Here is a 21,883-nt window from a genome sequence, read left to right as displayed (position 1 = left end):
AACTAATCGGCTTCGTCAAAAAGCTGTGTTCATTTGGTCGAGTTTGAATATGTGTGAGCCACAATAAACCCTTCCGGGTTGCAATCACTTTTCACCAGACCTAACCTGACCTAAACTATAGTTGCGCGGTCGCCCGCTATCATGTTTGGCGCTTGCTTCAGTTCAACTTAGATTAGTTCAAGTTATCACTTATATCCCGTGTCCCGAGAAACACTCGTTTTTTTCATGTTCGGAGATTCTTGTTTTGAAATTTCGTGAAGTACTGATCTGTTATCCTTGTCTACGACAACATGTTGTTTTATATGTCTATCCAAGGAGTTTTGGGTAGACATATAACGATTTGATCTCCACAAACAAACTTTGTTTGTGGAGATCAAATCGTTGAGGTGTAGTTTTTGAAAATACTATGGATCTTATCAAGTAACGGTTGAATCAATCAGAAAAAAAGTCTTATATGTTATGTTAAGCTTATCTATAGCCGTAACAGGCTTAGGGGTACACCTTTAATGAGAAATTTTCTTTGGAAAAACTACATGCAATCTCAACCAGTATCTGTATGGTTGGTAGATAGTTCGTAATTTTGTGGTTCAGAAGAAACAAAACACTGAAATAACTAATGTTGCTCATAACATTTATTTACCAAAATTACAGTTTGACACATATTGAATATACTACAATTTTCATGTGAAAACCAATTCAAATTAACCTACTGAACATATATCTTAATTGCATTAGATAACCTTCGAATAATACTTATAGATTATTCTGAAAATACTAGTTGGTGTTTCAAAATCACCTACCACTATGAACGATTGCAGTTGCAAATTATAGAATACTTGTCCCCAGCCAAAGATTGTGCATTATTCACAACTGTAACCATGGTGATGTTCATCATAGTTCACTTCTTATTAAGTGTATTGTTCTTTACACATTGAATCATAGAGTGGTATTTCAACATACTGAGTGACCGTGATCTGTAAGTGAAAATCGCGTGATGGCGTTTCCTTTTGTACAATTACTAATTGGATACCTGGGTTTTCACAAATACCAGCTTTCCTATTTTTTCTCATTTTTAACATTACCGTTAATGCAGTGCGATTGAAAAAAATGAATGAAAATTACGAAGACGAGGAGATATCGAATTGAATGATAAGCAACAAAATTTAGTTATTAAGAATGAAAGAGGTATAAAACATTAATTTCTCAATTCATTTTTGATTTAACGTAAACAGCGAGAACGTAATTCAAGACAAAATCTATGAATAGAATAATAATTCGAACAAAATAATAGTTTATACAGGTTATTCCATATTCGATGATCTATTAGACGTATCTAGACAAGAAAAAAAGATGACAGTTTTAAATTTTGGTTACCAATGTAAATGATTGTGATCTATCGTTTGAAAATATTTTCATCACCGCAATGTTGCCACATCTACATGTAACAGACACCAACTTGGAAATTTAAAATGGAAAACCCTATATATTATATCATTTTTGAATTCTGCATTTTCACTATAGTGTCTGTCCAATGTTGTTACTTACAAAGTTTTCTTAATTTTTCAAATAATTATAATCCATTTTTACATTTACATCACTTCCGTTGTTGGACTATCCATCACCATAATAGTTTGTTTCCCTCGAAGCCAAACTTGAGATGTAGATTCTTATATATATATATATATATATATATATATATATATATATATATATATATATATATATATATATATATATATATATATATATATATATATATATATATAAATATACGTTTCGCTTGCGTTTACGCAGCTATTTTTATCAAGTACTTTCTTGGTTTTCCTCATTTTGTCTTCAATCGAGGACCGCCTGCCCGGTAATGATGATGCCCAATAGGCTGAAACAGCTGTCTACCGGTGGCTCTTAAATTGAAATCAATATGGGAATGATCAAAAAGTACTCATCTATTTATTTTTTGATTTTCATTAAATTATTTTCCAGCAGCTTGACTGCATTAACTTTCTAGATTTCATAGCATTTCTAGAAACATGTGGATTCGTTTTCCGATGGCATTTCAGGTTAGCTTCCCAAATTTCTGCCACCGCAGTTGTCGGTTGATTGGTCAAACCACCAACACTGACATAAAAAACTTGGCAAGTTGACTTGGGTGTCACACCAATAGGTGGTTCCACTTACGTTTCACTTGCGTTTACGCAGCTATTTTTATTAGGTGCTTTCTTGGTTTTTCTCATTTTGTCTTCAATCGAGGACCGCCTGTCCGGTACTGACGATGCCCAATAGGCTGAAACAGCTGTCTACCGGTGGCTCTCAAATTGAAATCAATATGGGAATGATCAAAAAGTACTATATATATATATATATATATATATATATATATATATATATATATATGTATATATATATATACATATATATATATATATATATATATATATATATATATATATATATATATATATATATATATATATATATATATATACATACAAAATATATCATTGGAAAATGTATGTTAATATCCCCAGTCCGTCGCCTATCAATATTATATTTAACGCAATATGATAAACACTGTCGGCCGCCTCTTCTGATTTGCTGTTTGCTGTTGGTCCATATTTAAATGGCTTCTTAGCGGCGGCGTCAATGGGCATATCGGGTAGAAATATCTCAGTGACTTTGTGGGTGAATTGCAGTGCCACTTGCTTGAGACCACTACCATTCGGCAGCTTATTGAGAAGTTTCTATGGTTTCAATTCCTTTAAACGCTACAAATAGTTGTTTTGACAACTAATTCACTGTGTGCATTTCATATTTCAAAGTAAGTGAATTGGGAGTGGCTTTGCATACTTGGATATATGAATTGCAAGAAATCAGAGTTGAGAGGAATATAAAATATAAAGTTTTTACAGAATTTTCGATGGAGTGCTGACGAATTTTATTGAATTGACCCAAATTTGTAACACTAATAATTTCAAAAATAAAAACAGTCCCTGATCAAAATGTAATCGTTCATAATTCCAACTGTATTGATTATATTGAATCAAGAAACCTGCCTGGTTTAGTAGAAGTAAACGATATTGTGCACTCTTAAAGTTGTCGGCACTCTCAAAGGTAAAAAAACCAATACATAGAAATGAACCGGCAGCAACTAGTCCACGTGGACTGTAGACTTGGCGGTTTATATTGGATAATTTCCACTAACCAAGTTTTATAATTGGCTGAAGAGTCATAAATTAAATTTGACGTCATGTTACGGTGACGAATAGAAATCACGGAATGTGGCCTTGGTTATCGCCGTCGTGTTCAGAGATACCAGTGAATAAGATTCGGATGCATTTGAATATTAAAACACAGAGTATATTTCAATGTATATAAGAATCTACATCTCAAGTTTGGTTTCGAGAGAAACAAACTATTACAAGCAACATCAGATTTGACCGAAATTCCTTTCTCAACTGTACGAAAAATAGTCATAAACAAACCTTATGAACACAAAACGCGATGTGATACAGGATACAGGATTATCAAAACCTCTAGATGTTCATCTAATAAAATCATTGAAAAAAACAGTATACGACTGTTACAAAAGCAATGAGATTCCTATAACTGAAATTAAATGCATCCGGCTATAACGTGAGCTGCTGTGACAAAACTCTTCAGAATTGGATAAAGATACTAGGATTTGGATTCAAAATAATAAACAAACGTCAAACAGTTATGGAAAGTAGAAAAATAGAGGAATTGCGTAATAAATACCTACTTAGAATAAATAACTGAATGTAGACAAGAACAACGGCAAATTTATTATTCGAACGAAACTTGGTATGACACTCACGACACAATTATCAAAGGGTGAACTGATGGTTCGAGAAAGTGTACGCCTAACATGCCTGCAAACAAAGGATCGCGACTAATCATTGTGCATTGCGAAGGAAGTAAATGACGGGTTCCGAATTCTTTGAAATAATGTGGAAAAAAACTTGAAGAATGCAATGTTGACTATCATAAGAACATGGAAGCTAATATTTTCGAGAAGTGGTTTGAAAACACATTGATTCCAAATTTGGATGCGATTAGTGTAATGGTTCTTGACAAGCTTCCTATCATTCGCGACAGCTCATCAAAGTACCGAATAGAAATTCGAGGAAAGATGAAATACAATGTCTTCTGATGGATAACAATTTGTATTTTGAAGATTACTATACCAAAAACCAACTACTAGAAGTTTTACAGATAAACACATTTGAAAACTTGTATGCCCTTGAGAGTATTGCTAAAAAGTATGTACACACCATAATGAGACTTCCTCCCTGTTTTTGTGTTTTCAATCTCATCGAGTTGATTTGGGGAAAATTGAAACAAGGCATCAGGCGTGAAAATAATTTTCCAAAATTTGATAAGAAGGTAATAGAGCTGATTGAGGAAGAAGTATCTAATATTATCGAAGAACTGGCAAAAAAAGGATTGAAAAAGTAATTTTAGTTGAAAAAGACTGTATGGAGATTGGACACTTCCATATTAATGGTGGAAATGAATTCACTATTGATTTAAATGAACGAAGATAGTGAAACAGAGAATATGGAAGAGCAATTATCAGAAGTTTTCGAAGAAAGTTAGTGCAGTGTTTTTGAAGCGATCAATTGTATATATATATATATATATATATATATATATATATATATATATATATATATATATATATATATATATATATATATATATATATATATATATATATATATATATATATATATATATATATATATATATATATATATATATATATATATATATATATATATATGAATGATGATGTATGATGTGTTGTTTTTCCGGGTGTTCATCCGTTGTGTACTATTCGATAGTCGACGTTTCGCCATCATCTCAGGTGGCATTATCAAGACGAGTTACTGCTTCGCTTCGAGAGGTGTTACACCTCTCGACACCATCCTGGCAAGCCATGATGACCCCTCAGTTTCCGACATCAGTCCACTCGACCTGAGGAAAGCGAAAGTCAGGCGCTTTGATATGCCAAGTTCTTCAATGTTATTGAAGAAGACCCCATGCATTGGATTATCCTTGTGTTTCTGCAGAAGTGAGGTGATCTCTGCGGCTTTTATATGAGCTTTTTGTTGAACGGATTCCAACTCGGTGACAGAGTTGTGGTCACCTCGTTGAGTGTCGATAACTAAACCGAGTTCATTAGCTGCTCAGACAGCTGCCCTGTCTGATTGATGCAACTAATTTTTCTTTATTTTGAGTATTTCAATATTAAATTCTAATAGAAGATATAAAGCTTCAGATATAATATATAATATAACATAGTTATTGTGATTCTCATATAATCAGAAATGATTATTATTGAATAACGAAATTAGTTAGCTCCCTAACTGAATTATTAAAGGGGAACTGTTGAAAGTAGGTTGCACTATATCGTTTACTTGTACTATACAATATTCAGACTAAGTAAAGTATTAACAGGAAGCCATGTGATTTTCTTATTATTATCAATCAGTATGCTGAAATAAAGATATCTCAATTTTTTTTTAAATTCACCATTCACAATGTTCATTTGTAATAATCATATACATCTATAAATTAATTATTACATAACAACTATCCTGAAGCAACACTAATACTGATTGTTTTTTTTCAAATTCTGGATATGTTAATTTTAATTATAAAAGATTGTATTTTTTATTTTGTACCCTGTGCGATATTTTAATTCATGAGAGCGAGCTGAAAAAAATACAAAAAATTACCTAACGGGAACCCAAAAGTGTTCCACGAGGAATGAATACTATTTAAATAGTGATTTACAAGAGAATGTTTGAAATATGATTTACAAAATTTTGTATCATGTACATTGTTGATCATTTAGAATCATCTGAAAAATGTATACTACAGCTGTAGGCTGTTAATGACTTGACAGTTGATAAATAACCTCTGAAATGAAATCAATGAGATGGGTGAGCATTTTCATTGTTGAATCAAGTCACTAATTGAAACTTAAAAAGAATTCACTGTAATTCTGGACTCATTGAAATAATGTAGGTACTTGATTGAAATTCTACTTCATATAGTTCACTTATCGCAGAACTGATTATTGGAATGTTTGTTTTTAAAACAATGCCATATTTTCTAATGAATACTCACTCAATATATCATATGCTTAAAATTACAGTAAAATTTGCATATCTAACATTCTTTAAATATTTTAATTCTTGCACAATAACAGGTGTACCGACAAGCAGAACAATATCACCTTTTAATCATATATTCAGTTATGTAAAAAAGTTCCGTCAATATTTCACATTCAGACTCGGAAATGCTATATTTATTTTTAGGAAAAAGTTTATATGAGGCGCAATTTGGTTCACACGTGCATGCTAATATATATGACATGATTTTTTCGATAAAAACCAGTTCACCTTACTTCCGTAGACATTTGTTATTTTGTTTTTGATATCATCTTGTGTATTTGCAGAACAATTATCAATATGGTTAATTTAAAGTTTTCATTTTATAATACGTATTCAATAAATAATGAATGAACAATAGAAACAACCAATAGAAAGCCAACACGAAACTATTGCGCAACGGGGCTTAGAAAACAAAAACTCAATTTCCTAAGGTATTTTCTTTCTGTGTTTATATTGTTTTCAATTAAGTATTGTCGTGAGCGCTGTTTCTCAATTACTTTTGAGAAACCACGAACTCTGCCTTCTGTCAGGAGTTATCATTTTGTATCTATATATAATCTGTTTGTTAATTCTAGCAATAAAATCGATTATGAAAAGAGAAATGAAAATTTCTGTTTTTTACAACTCTTATTTGTAACTAACGTTACTGCAGTTTCGTCCTATACGGACATTTTCAAACTTATATAATAAACTAACAATGATTCATTACATTCGCCATTATGTACTACCCATGTAGGTACTAATAGAAATAGAGGTACTTGACTTGATTGAGTACCTGAATTTACAGTTTCAAAACGGATGTGCCAATTTAAAAACCGGAGGGTAAATTAAATTGATTTGATCATTTAATAGGTTGCACCCGCAATGTTCATTCTTGTGAATTTCCAAGGATTCTGAATAATTGAGTTTGCAACCCTTCCTTGCATAGTGCCGAATTTCCGTGTCGTTTAGATTCGGAAACTTGTGGTTGCATGCCAAGGAATGGTTTGAAAACGTCGAATCATTAGTCCCTAGTCTGAAGGACCTTTCATGTTCAGCATACCGTTTTTGTAAATTTCGGCCACATTGTCCCATATAAACACTATTACACTCCGGACACTTAAGCTTATAAACTCCAGATTTTTCCAACTTGTCGACCTTATCTTTGGCATTGAAAAGGAAACGAGATAACCTGGCATGTGGTCTGAATGCTACTTCCACATTGTTTTTTCTGAAGAAAACTGCAAGTATTTCTGTTCTTTTTCAAACAAACAGAAATCAAGAAATGGGTAACGAAATGAAATCTCATTCATCACTATTATTAATGTGATGAATAATGACAAAGTTTGGTAACAGGTCTTCTGTATGTACCCATATTTGTTTTAACATCGACCACTCGTGCATTACCATCTGCACCTGGAAATGTTGCAGTAACTACACCATGTCTCCAACCTTGATATTCGTTGTGGGTGATGTGCACCATTTTGTTCTTCTGGTTATTACCGGCAAATATTCTTTGATTCAACGGCGCCAGAAATGATTAGCGAGCAATTGAGATTTTCGCCATTGTTTCCTAGTGAACAAGTCATTTTCTTCAAACTTTCCTACAACTGGTGCTACAAATGGCTTGAAAATCACGGTATCGGCCTGGATCCATCCGAAGACGGTTTTTGAATCCGACCAAAAATAGAATGAGTAAATTTTAATATTTCCAAAACCGCAGCCTGAAGTTCAAGCCTGGGAATAGACATCTTTTGTCGGATGGAGGCTACTCTGGACTTTGTCATAACGAAACTTGTTTGAATGGAATCTTTCTTCTTAATTCGAAGGTAGGCAATAGCTGTGTATGCCTGGGCACTTGCATCACAGAAAATATGATTCTGAATTTCTTCGGCTTCAAAAATATTGGAAACATAACGAGGAATGGACAAAGTAGAGATTTTTTCAATATTTCCAACCCATATTCTCCATGTTTTCTTCATTTCTTCATTCAGTTCATCATACCATCCAATTTTTAAACGCCAAATATCCTAAAGCAGCTACTGTGAAAGTATTTAGGAAGCCAAAAGGATCAAAAGATGACTGTTTTTAGTACTTTCCATTTTGTTTTATACGTTTTTGGCGAGTAACATTTTGAAGTCTTCGGAGTCCCACTTTATTGAAAAGGAAATAACAGCTTGATTTTGGTTCCAAAATAGTCCTAAAATCCTCAAAGTGGGTGAAAGCAACTCCTTTTCTAGGTCCATATATTTTTTCTCTGGAATTTCGAAGCTCTTCTGGTATGTACTTCAACACATCTTTGGAATTACTAGACCAGTTTTGTATGACAAAACCTCCTCGACTATAAACTTGATCACTTCCAATGATATTTATTTTCTTTGCTTCTTCAATGGTATCTACATATCGAGGTAGTCATCGACGTAGTGTTGCTGTCTAATGGCCTTTACAGCTTGTGGAAATTCTGCCTCGAATTAGCATCCGAATGAAACTGAAATCGTTATCAAATAATACAAAAAAGCAAATTATAGACTTCACTAATATTGGTTGTTTACAGCTGATATAAGAATTGAAAAAATTGAATGCATGCATTTGTCTATTTTGAAAAGATGTATCTCTATTTTCAAATAGTTACATTGTGACAATCCAATTAGGATATTTGTGATTATTTCATTTATATTTCCTGAAATAAAAATTTCAAACATTCTGAATGAGGGTTTCAAAAACAACAAGAGATTCAAGCATCCAAATTTTCGAAATCATTTTCTAGCTAATTATATTTTCCTCCGACCGTTGAAATTTTCCAATTCGATACGTTATCGGTCAATTATACTTCTTCAATTTATCATCTTTGTAGGCTGCAGAATCCAGCCAATTCAAAAAACTGAAAAAACTTTTAATTTTTTTGAAGAATATCAATTTGCCGATTGATATTTCAGTTAATTATCACCAAAAGACGCCTCATATAACTATTATTAAAAACTGAATTAATGTTTTTTTGCTAGTTTTTGGGTATTCAACTTTCCACAATCGGAAAAATGAACAAGGCCGAAACAAAAAAAAAATCTGCTGAAGCGGCAACTGAAAAGTTACCACTGAAAAATCCAATTAGTCAGAAACTTGTAGTATTCATAAATTTTGACAACAAATGAAAACAATTATTGAGAAAATTAATTTTCAATACTTAGATTGTGGAGGTTTGATTACCCAAAAGGCAGTGACCCCTCCACAAAAAAGGGTATTTCAACTATATTGAAAGTCTAATAAAGTATGAGAGTTTCATTAGTTCGGACTTCCATTGTCTGGTATTATGTAAAATGATTTGAAATTTTTGGAATAACAAATAAAGAAGAATTAAAAATTAAAGAAGAAGAATAAAAATGAATAGCTGAAAAAACAATTATATTAAGCAAAACACCTGAAATGAAATAATAGTGAAATAAAATACAAGTAAAAATTTAACAAATTGAACAAAAAATAAAGAAAATTAAATAAAAAGGTAAGAGATTCCAAGCCAAGTTAATTCACGACGTTTCGATTGTTAGTATCCACAATCGTCTTCAGGTGATGACTAGACCGATTCCTCCGTGAGCTGACTATTTATACGAAGGAATCACGTACTCTTCACGGAGGAATCGGTCCAGTCATCACCCGAAGACGATTGTGGATACTAACAATCGAAACGTCGTGAATTAACTTGGCTTGGAATCTCTTAACTTTTTGATTTAATTTTCTTTATTTTTTGTTCAATTTGTTAAATTTTTACTTGTATTTTATTTCACTATTATTTCATTTGAGGTGTTTTGCTTAATATATTTGTTTTTTTCAGCTATTCATTTTTATTCTTCTTCTTTAATTTTTAATTCTTCTTTTTTAGTTATTTGAGGGATTTCAAATCATTTTATATAATATCAGACAATGGAAGTCCGAACTGATGAAATTCATCATGAAACACCTTCAAACAAAAAGGGACGAGAGGTTGCGTGAGCTGAAAATAATAAAACTAAAAAAGTCTATCACATTTAACATTAGGTACATTCAAAACCTAAAAAATTCTCCATATATGCCTACTATTACTAAAGAACTACTTCTTGCGATTGAACGTTGACCATTGTTTGTCTTATTAAATTAGGTCTCGATTTTCGTAAATTTTCCGATTTTCCATATTTTTTATGGGTATTCCAGGATAAGAGCAACTGATCCTCCCCTGCTTCACTTTCTCCATCTGCTACATCTCTATGATCTAAAGTCATATATAGTCGGCCTCCGAATGTTTCCGAAGTGTCGGAAGAATCACTGGATTGGTGAGTTGTTGAAAAACTGTCCAGGAAAGGTTTCGTTGTGGAACTGCCACATTTTATATTTTCGCTATCACGATCTTCTTCCTGAAATTGGATGGAAATGAATTATTCGATTGGAATTAATATGTGGTGAAATAGAAGCATATAATGGAATCATAATAGTGCAAGTTCTGTACTTTGAGTTCGAAATTATAGGCATTATAAAAATAGTTTCTCATTAGTATCTTCCAGAAACCAAAATTAGTACGAGGTCAGATCGGGAAATGGGTCGATGAGAAACATCAAGAGTGCAGGAAAAATACACCTAGAAATGTATTGTTCAATGAAATCAATCAAAGTATCTAAGATAGTGGGAATACTGACTTGATATGGAGTTTATTCTCTAGAAAACCGTTATATTATTAGGTTCTTGTAGAACAAACAGTAATTAAAGATTATCATCTTGCAGTTATTGCCATCCTCCGTGAACGACTGAGAAGAAATTGATCAAAAATGTGGAAAAACAAGTCGAAGCTCTAGCCCACATTGTACTAATGGTATCTGGTATCTGTACAGTAGGGAGAGTGAGTGTAGACTCACAGCACTTAGGCCACATGTTACCCATTGTACATCCTCCTGACCAGAGGTCCTCCTAGGTCATCGTCCATCCTGTCCTTTCCAGGAAGGTGAACAGGTCACTGGGAGACCTTTCCCTAATATTGGCAGGTGTAGGTCAAGACTCGCCGAACACACACTCTCTTTGGCAACCTTGAGGTGTCTCACGGTGGCCTCCGCGAAGGTTTCGGAAGGTGCAGCGATAGTACTGTCGTTGCGCGGTTTTTTCAACCTTCTTGGGGTTCCCTCCGTGGAGGTGCACAAGTGAGGGAGCTTTTCTGCAGGGGCAACCGGTTCCTTTATTCAAGGCGGAGCTCTTGGCGCCCGCCGCAGGAAGTGCCTTTGCTGTTGGAGGTGATCTGCTATGTCCAGCCTCATTCCAAGCGGTAGATTGGGGGTGGACATTTCTGTTCACTCCCAGCCACCGCCTTAGATTGGGGTGAGCACTTCTGTCCAGCCTCGGGATTGGTTTTTATTTTTGTTGTTTCTGTTGTTTCATTCATGTGTGTTCCCCCGAGTAGCAAGGGAAGAGTTGGTCACTTCTGACAGAGTTCCGTATCACCAGAGGTAGGCTGATTACAATGACGTTTCGCCTAGTTCCCCAAAGGGATCTTTCGTAATCGCATATCAGCCTGCGGCCATTCAGCTGTCGGCACGATTCCTTACAGCTTAGTTTGGGTAGGCTGGTCCACGGCAGCATATTTTGCAAAGGCTTTTGGGGGGGTTTTAGTTCTCTTCACCCTAATTATTTCTGCCACTGACCAGGAGTCCGGCGACCCCGTCCGTAAGGCCACATTGGCTTCCTGGACAGGGTATCCAGTCCCCTGGCCGTTCCCCTATCCGCCACCTGGGGACGCGCCCTGGGTAGCCCAACCCACGGGCCACATTGCACTTATTATTGCATTATTTTTGGCAGAGTATGGCATCTCTGGATTGGAACACACCCTATTCACCAGATATAGCTACGTATGACTTTCATGTTCCCAAAAGTGAAGAAGGCATTGAAAGGAATCAAGTTCGATACAGTGGAAGATTGTAGAGATACTGAAGAGAATAATATCGAAGGAGATAAGGTGAAAGTTGAATACAGAAGGTCGAGTTAAGTTCAAACAAAGAGTTTCCTGTACTATGGAAGTTCATATGTTGGAGAACTGATCATTTCATTAAATATTGGAGTCATATTTTATTTACGTGCCACACTTTCTAACTACATATTCTAAACATAATATCAAACAATAATTTAATGAAACTCATCAGTTACCATTAAAATTTCCAGCCAATTTATTAATCAAGTTAAAATAATGAAAATGATATTCAAAAATGAAATAAATTTTCAACTTCATACGTAGTGAAATATGAAAACAAATATTAGAATTATTTTGAGAAAACAAAAAAATTGTAATCTAGGCAATTCATGATAATTTTACACTACTTCTGGGTGGATGGGAAAGCGTGCTAAGAAGCCTAGTTGGATTACAAATTATTACCAGCAGTACATAACTCTATTTTGCTATTAGCTAGATCAGGAATGAGTACCGTGTATATTCTTAAATGAACCGAACTGAAGCAGAGGGTAACATCAGCATCGAAAGCCTACCTTCCTTCAGAATGGACTAAGAAGAGCTGGCTTCGGCCTCATTCTATGAAAGAAGTGAAACTCATTGAGAATATCCAACAGTAAAAATATTTCCATTCATCCCAGTCTGTTTCCTTTTATGGTATTGGCTGGAATCCTAAGGGACATTTGTGAATGAATAATGCTGTTAATCGGATGCCATTTAACTATTCCACTTGAATGTGGAGGATTTACTTCATTGGCAGTGATTTAGTGATTACATTACAATTCTGAATTGATTATGTGGAAAAAAAATTTGAATTGTAGAAGAAAAGGCAAAGTAACCTATTTTAGTTCTTCAAACATAGAAGATTCAATCCATTGCACTAAACAGTTAGATATTTCTGAAATGAAACTTCATTTTTTTCACACATCAAACTGATCTTAAGAATTGGCCATTGAGGAATTTTCTATCAGCTCTAGTTACTCTTTCTCTTCATCTTTGTAGGAAAGCTCAGACCAGAATAACAATAAAACCGTCTGGTCTCCTGTTCAACGGTTGAATCTTACTTTTATTTTCTTTTATTGAGTTTACTCACTCTTTCAGTAAAATCATTTACAAGTCTGTGGATATAACTTCAGTCTTGTTTTACTAGAACTAGCATTACGATGTCTGACGAAGACTATTCTAATTTATCAAAACAGGTTGCCATTGAAAAAATGAATTTGAGAATATGAAAACAAAAATGAGGAATATCGAATACTATTCACGACTATTCAGAGAGCTGATAAAACAAATAAAAAATATGTTTAAGAAACCTAGAATAGAGCAAAAGGAATCCAGAATTCAGAAATTGAAGGCTGAATAATTTTTTATGACTGAAACATTAAAAAAAATGTATCTGTCTGGGGAGCAGTATTGGACGCTGTACTCAACCTATTGAACTCACTGTTAGATAGATTGATGAAAATTATTTAAGGATAGAATTTTTTCAGACTTATCGATTTGAAACTAACGAGACCATATACTGAAGCAGCACAAAATTTCTAGGACTCCATATTGATGAAAATCTTAGTTGGAATAAAGATATTGATGAATGTATATTTTAGTTCAACATATTCTGGATTGAAATTTTAGTTTCCATATAGAGATCTGCAAATACTACAATTCTTGAACTGTTGAAAAACTTAAGAATCAATCCATCAAATGTATTCATGAACTTCCACACTTGGATTCAACTAAAAATGTATATAAACCAAATAGGTAATTTAATTTGGATTCACTTTATAAATTGGCAATTCGTTCCTTCATTCACCTCAGAATTATAAATGGAAAATACAGCAGTTTGAAATGGCCTTGTTTCGTGCTATGGAAAATGATACTGGTTTGCTTATAGACTGATCGAGTTAGGGGTATATTATACTTATCAAACCTAATCGGTCCCAAGATCTCTTTATATTTGCAGAAAAAAATACAAATCGCAAGGCAAGAATTTAAATTGGCCGCGTGTCTGTTGACCAATTAAATTTATCGTGTCTAGAGCGGAGTTGCCAAGTGTATTGGTTTTAATTATTCAATCACAGATTTGATGATCCAATTTTTTGACAGACGCCATTTTTGTTGTTATTGTTGTCAACTCGGTGTGAATACAACTGTTACAATTATCAAATTAAAGAACGTTTTTTTTTTTTTTTTGTAAAAGGTAGTTCTCGGCGGGTGCCTATTTTGCTGCAAATTCCGTGTCGTTAGTTTACATTCCGAAAAATATTTTTTCAGGTTATTTTTGGATTGAATTTTGCCATTACTACTACCAAAATGGTTGAAATATGTTTTATACCGGGTTGTAAAACCAGATCATCCATACCAGACAAACAGTTTTTCAGTGTTCCAAAAAACGAAACTCTAAGAGATCTATGGTTTTCTTCAGTTGGCCGAGCTGAATTAAAAATTAAATCAAAACTGTCCATCCTTCAATAAAAGACAAAGTCTGAAATGAATGTCATATAAATAAAAGGGATCTACTAAATATACCACATGCCGTTTCAATTTTCCATTCTTCATTTTGGTACCAAAGTATTGCAAATTTTTCAAGTAAAATTCATCGATCATTTCAAAATCGACTCTTGGTAAGTTGTCAGAGTCAGCTTTAACAAAACTAGACTCAACATTGATTTTGAAATTATTTTAACAAAAATACAAAGTTATGTGTGGGAACCATTGACATTATAAAGAGCACATTGTCGCATACACTACAGAGGGCGCTGGCTGATTGGATAACAATATGGCTTATATACTAGTAACGTTGAATTTCTTATTTTTGGTGGGTGGCATGAATGCATAATTGATTTATTTTATTAGGGTTCATGAGCATTCGAAAACCATTTGAAAATACAGCTCGTTCAATTCTATTCAGAATCATGTTTAGATATAACTTGTACTATATCAGTTATCAAAGCAAATATTATTGTCTTTTTTATGCTTAATTCGTGGATTTGAGCGATCTTATTATTGTATATTTATTTGTTTGCTGGCTTTATTCTTAAAAATGATGAATGAATAATTACAGAAAATTTTAATTGACCGCTCATTTTCTCAGGAAAATGGAGTACCCATATCACAATGGATTTGTTTTGTTTGGCATTGAAAATGTATGTCATATCGGATCCATTGTCTGCTTGTTTTTTCAACATTGATTTTCAACTTTTTCTTAGCTGACAGCTCGCGTAGGAACATTCGTTTGTTCACCGTGTTTGTTTGTGTGTTTCGAAAGTGTTTTAGAGATACATTTGAACATTAAAAACAAACATAAAAATTATACTCGGTAAAAAACGTGACTATTCTAGTAATGATCTTTATAGGGAATCAGGGTTTCTTGATATACGCCAAACTTTTTTACTCACACTCTTAGTATACCAAAGAAAATATATTTCATCAAGCAAACACGTACATCATACATACAACACTCGATATAAGAAAGAAGCCTTGAAAGTACCTAAGATGGCTAAAACTATTGGACAGCGATGTTATATTTTTCTTGCTCCCAAACTATTCAATAAAATTCCAACTGAAATTAAGAATCTCAATTCACTGTCCCTATTCAAGCGGGAAGCCAAGAAATGGATCAATATGAAACCAATAATGAGATACAATGTTTGATAGACCTCAAAAATGCAAATTGAAATGTATCCATGTTCTAAAATCGCATCTACTTGTGTATCATTTGTAAAATTATAAATTCCCTTCAATATGTGACTGTGCTTCAATTAGTCATATCGATTTTCTTCATTTTTTCCTCATTAGTATTTTGATATTATGTGATTGTGTTTGTGGTTGTTGACTAGCGTGAAATTATTTCATATATTTCATTTATTTATTTAATTGCTTTCCGATATTTAATCCAATATTTTATAAATTTACTATATATTTACATTGTATAATAACCTTAGTGATCCACGCGCAGGTTAGCCTTTGTGGATTTTCTCTGTGTTCGTTTACTCGCATTCTTCAATAATGAATTGAAAGTGTATATAATAATTTTTTGGTAAATAAATAATAATATTATTATTATTATTATTATCATTAATATGGAACATTCATGTGCTGAATTTAATTGTGCGGAAAGACACAAGAAAACAGAAAGCGCATTGGTTTATAAGTAAGTTATTTCATATGATGAGTTTAGGTTCCCAAAGGATAAAATGAGAGAAAAAATGGGTGAAAGTATTGAAAAGAAAGAACTACAATTCTTTTACTCTTCCAAGACTTTATAAAAATCATTTAAAAAGTGACTATAAATGAAAGGGGAACGAAAATATTGAATTTGATGACACAGTTTTTTATTTCAACTTCAAGTATTCTCCACAGAAAGTATTATCTGAAGTTGATACTGTTGCTGAAAGTATGAAACGAAATGAATTAATAGTTTTGCAAAAAAATCAAATGCTTCTTATTTCACTTCATTAAATTTTATCATATAATTAATGGAATTACCTCAAAAGCTTTTTTTGGATCAGTTCGAGTACAATGAATTCTGTCTATACTTGACTTCCTTCAACCTTTCTCTCAAGTTTTGGAAGATTTAACAGATTACCCAAGCGAACTTATAACGCTTGAATTTAGTAGCAATATTAGAAAGAGGTATGTATGTAGGAATCGTTTTTTTATATAATAAATTGCAGTTGTACAGATTGAGGATTCTATAATAAATTGAATATTTGAAATGATTCTTTAATCCAGTTTGCTATATTTTTCGATTTTCATAACTGTATATTATCAAATAATGCATAAAATCATAGTTTAGGTAAATATTTTGTGATCTTTTGACTTTGTGTACTAATTTTTATAGAACTTATTTCCAAACATGATTTTTCGTGTACATTTCATTCCATGTGGAGAATTTTTCATTCATTGAAACGTTAACGGGTTCATATACACTTTCAAATTTAAATTGATAAGTGAAGGCTCCGTGAATTTTACGATTTGGCAATGTTGATTATTTCATTTTGTTCCTATTGGTCAATCGAACAAGAAGCGGGAATAGGCCCGTGACGTCACCAACCTATCACATTCGATTTTTGATAATTAATTACGGGAAAACTACAAAACTCAGAGAGCTGAAACAAAGTGCACTGTTTTTCAATTTGAAATTTCTATTAAGTGAAATATAAACCAAAAATTCGACTTTGAATTTCGATATTTTGAATAGCCAATGGTTCTTGGGAAAGTTGAAGCAGTGAAGTATTGAAAGTTTCCATGGAAAAATTTAAACAGATCGAAAAAAAATCATTTGCAAATGAAGAAGTTATACAAAAATATAATTCAGGTTTTTGGTTTTTTCCCTATATTTTCGCAACCAAAAAAGCTACGGTCGATTTCATAATGTCACTCCATAATACTATGAAATAGTAAACTGTACATTAATTTATTCTTTTATGAGATTCTCATGCATAGATTAGATGTGCGTCATTATTAGAATGTGCTTATAGGTCAATGACAGAACAATTTAAGTTAAATAGAAATCGAATCAACGCCTTTCTGATGGTACTGTCAAAATGGAACAATAAGATCAACAAATGTCGATTTCTCTAGAGAAATTTAATTTTTTTCTTTACTATTCTTTCATATGCATTCAGACATCCCATCACAGAGAAACGCGTATCTAAATCTGCCACATTTGCATTAGTTAATGAGTATAATGGCGAGGTCACGTAAACTCCATCGGAAACGAAAATCAATGTGGCTCTGAAGTATATTATTGATATGATAAATAATAGATGGTCGCATTTGCATTCAGCCATTCATTACGGGTTATAGATGATTTGAATTATGCTTTTTTGAAAATCAATATTTCCATAACGGCTGAATCAGTTTTATAGGAAAATAAACATTTTCAAATTCGATATAATGAATACATTACATATTTATCAATTTTCGTGTATTTTCACTATTCGATAGGACATTTGAAGTATTTTCCTGGGTTATATCAGAATAATAGTAAAGTTAAAAGAAATAGTTCGGAAGGAAATGGCGTATTTACTTGTTGGAAAAACTGATTTTGACAGCTTACAGGAAAGTTCAAAAATTGCTGAAGAAATTGCAAAAGAGCGGAAAAAACAACAAAATACTTGTTACCAAAGAAATCAAGAAATTTCTATGACAGAAAATATGACTAATTTCTAAAGTGTATGGCAAAACAACTTCATAGAATTTTATGATATTGCTAAATATATTCCACGAGCTCCTAATGGTCCAAATATTCATTGGTGAAAAAAACTTCACTGGTAAATGGGATTAATAACATCGTTAATTACGATAAGTTGAGGAAATACTTAAAACAAGTGTCAAAAAGATATACCTGCCAAAAAATCTGTCCAGAGATGTCTTGAAGTTTATTCATGAGGCCACGAATGAGATGTTTTTACTCAACAGAGTTGTTTTGAAAAACATACAACAACTTGTGAGTATACTTTGGTTACCAACGTAGAAGACAGGATATCAGTAATTTTATTGAACATACTGAAGATGAAAAGCACGTTTCTATCATTTTTGACGAACTCGAAATGAAAAGTTTGAAGGTTTTATAAGCCTCCCATACACTATTCAACCCCGTACGTCAGTTCTTCCAACTTGGTCGGATGGCAGACCAGGTTGGACGAACCTCAAGTTTTCCACCTCGGCCGTAAAAAACGCGCCAAACGCGAAGCTACAAATATTCGGCGCATCAAGTTGGACAGTGTGTGTGCGCATCAGACTGGTTTGAGCTGGACCTGGAGCGCGCAAACAGTCGACTAGGTTAGGTCCAAAGTGAGTGGGTCGGTCTATTCGACCCACCGCAACCCACAAGGGTTCATTGTGGCTGACAGTCGACTAACTCACTTCAGTTGTTGTTTTCTCTCAGTTCTAATATTAAGTTCATTTTGTTGCCAACTTTCAACCCAGCACTTTCGAAGTTTTCTTTTTATGCCGTAGTCAAACGTTTCTTCGCATTCATCACTTCAGTTCATAAACCAATAGCAATCAATACAATTTGTTACTCACAAATTGAAACAGACAACGTTATCAAGTGTATGTGATTCTACAAAGGTTGGTACGGTACTGGTACGATGGTGTGTGGAAATGCGACGCACCAGACTTTTGTTGAACAAATATTTGACGTACGAGGTTGGGGCCTTGCGCGGCAAACCATGTTCGATGGTGTATGGAGATTCACTGACCGTACATTTGTGATGCCCCAACTTCGCGCAAACCTTTATCGGCCTAGCTCGTGGGACCGGGTCGGTTATCATATCTGATATTGCCGATGGGTTTCTGTACATCTTGCCTGGTTTAAAGGAGTCCGGGCCAGGGTAAAGGCTGACAGAATAAGTTGAAGACCGAGATGTTGTGCCTGATGAAGAATTCGGCATCAGGAAGACACACTCTATCGAACTGTTTCTGAGCTGAATGACAGAAAGACAGTACATCTTGTCCTCCTAGACATTTCAAAGGCCTTCGACGGAGTCTGGCACGAAGTCCTTCTGCACAAATTGCTTGATTTCGATCTGCCTCGGGACGGGACCTGGTCCGGTGGATTAGGTCATTTATGAAAGGCAGAACTTTTGGAGTCCGAGTTGAAGGAACCCTGGAGTGCCTCAGGGAGTTGTACTGTCTCCACTACTTTACAGTCTCTACGTGAGTGACCTTCCCAGATTCAATCCCGTAAAGGTTTCCCTTCACGCCGCGCCGATGATACGGCTCTTCTTGCCTTTTCCATGGGTCGTGTGTTAGGGGTCGTCTACATGCAACGTGCATTGGATGACCTCGAACGCTGGAAGATCCGAGTAAATCCAGATAAAACTCAGGCGATAGACTTGGGGATACGTAACATTTCCCCTGACACGAGGGTAATGATCTCAGGCAGGGAAATGGAATAGCAGTCCTGATAGACCGTCGAATCACCTGGTTACACCACATTGAGAACATCAACAGCAAAGTTCAAGCGAAGATAGCCAGATTCTATCCTCTGATTAATGGAAAGCCAAATCTCAACCAATTCGATGTTCAAGCCTGTCAGGCGCTTCAGGCGCTTGGGGACAAACCGCTCCGAGCAACCTCTCTGGAAAGATCGCAAAATAAGATCTTACGGATGCTGGTGAATGCTCCATGGTTCGTGCGGAATGAAGCCATTCACAGAGATTTGAAGCTGTTGACTATATAGCAGTTCATCCAGTCGAGGAATCAGAGAATTTTCGAGTCAATGGAAAATCATGAAAACGCACTAGTTAGGGAAGGTGTAGATTACACTATTGACGACCCCCTACCCGTCGCTCATTTGAGTGAAGGCCCCCATGACATCCGGAAGAAATGATCAGTTTGTTCACTAAATACCCCAGTCAGGAAGGGCTGCACAGAGACAGGACGGCATAAAGGCATGGATCGTTATACTGTAATCAAACACTCTCAGTTTTGAATCACTCTTCCTTCTGACAAACTTCAGTTGACAGGGTAAGGGAAAAAATTCCAAACTGATTTACATGAAGACGACTATGCTATGGAAATAAACGAGATGGTATAGTTTGTGCTTTTTCTGGCACTGTCTTCACATCGTTTGAAAGTGCGGTTGGCATCGCCTTCTTGTCCGGAAACCATTAACTTATTTATAAAAACCTAATCGACTTTTTGTCAGATTTATCACATGGTGGGTAATAATAAGGAAATATACAAAAACTAATTTGAAATAACGTTGTCAAATGAGATGATCAGCCAAGCTCTTGGTTGGATTATAGACATTTCTGAAAAAACGGGTAGGTGTCATAGCCCCAAATGAATTGGAGAATTCATTTTCATTGTAAGAATTTGGTCGTCTACTAGATGAAGGTGATCGATTTTAAATTAATCGTTAACTCAACAACCCAGAATAAGATATTTTGAAAGATCGATAGAGTTGAAGTCGAAGTACACGGCATGGTTATCTCGCAAGATCTTATTAAAATTTTGCATAATGACCAATATAATATTGAATCAGAGAATCTATCTATGTCCCGTCATTAAGCATACCCTGGAGCTGCTGGATTCCATACAGAAAAGAGCCGCTTGCCTAATTAAAGACGCGAACATCACTAGCAACCTTGATAGTCTGGAACATCGAAGAAAGGTTGGGGATTTTTCTCTCTTCTATAGATACTATACCGGAAAGTTTTCAAGTTACTTGACACATTTGATTTCACCAAGGGCATTATTAAAACCTACCTTTAATAATGTAAACTTTTGTTTGGCCTTTTGCTATCAAAAATAAAATTGTATATGGATTTTGGAATTATCAGTTTCTTTAGCCATATCAGAACACTGTAACCACGAATTTCGCCAAGCGATTGCAGTTAAATTGGATAGGCCAGTCTAAAGAGGCTTGTTAATTTTACCTAATAGATGCAAATGTGTGTGGTGGCTTTGATCACGCATCTACTTTTATTGGGTTACTTTGTTTTTTGGATGGATATTGTTTAGTTCATAATTAGGATTTACTACCTAACAGGTAATACCGTCTAACATTCTATAAAAGATAACATTACATTGCTAGTTCCATAAATTAAAGTTATACTTATGTTCCTGTATTATAATGTATGCCTTCAAAATACTCTTCCATAACTCCCAAATAGTAGGGCACTAAATTCTCAGAAATGACTGACGTTTTGCCTTAATATGTCTCTCGTAGTGGCGTACGAAAATTATATTGAACAGATGAGGAAACATGATGATAAAATATATAGAATCACAA

At 34.2% G+C, this 21,883-nt stretch overlaps 2 protein-coding genes across 2 annotated transcripts in view; one reads left to right on the top strand and one right to left on the bottom strand.

The window, feature by feature from the left end:
* The window catches only part of LOC111510262 (uncharacterized), a 261,734-nt gene that overhangs the window by 10,845 nt on the left and 229,006 nt on the right, over nt 1-21,883 (top strand). The gene's annotated exons all lie outside the window — the stretch shown is intronic.
* Nucleotides 10,188-21,883, bottom strand: part of LOC111507286 (uncharacterized) — a 495,004-nt gene continuing 483,308 nt past the window's right edge. The window contains exon 10 of the mRNA XM_074180055.1: nt 10,188-10,564. Coding sequence (XP_074036156.1) covers nt 10,256-10,564 — 309 coding nt within the window. The 3' untranslated portion in view covers nt 10,188-10,255. The remainder of the gene's footprint in view (nt 10,565-21,883) is intronic.

This window comes from Leptinotarsa decemlineata, unplaced genomic scaffold, assembly GCF_025532065.1.
Source record: "Leptinotarsa decemlineata unplaced genomic scaffold, Ldec_3_MD MMD2_tig00026282_RagTag_RagTag, whole genome shotgun sequence".
In the NCBI taxonomy this organism is placed as follows: domain Eukaryota; kingdom Metazoa; phylum Arthropoda; class Insecta; order Coleoptera; family Chrysomelidae; genus Leptinotarsa; species Leptinotarsa decemlineata.
The sequence above is the reverse complement of the archived record's forward strand: the minus strand, read 5'-3'. Positions and strand labels throughout refer to the sequence as shown.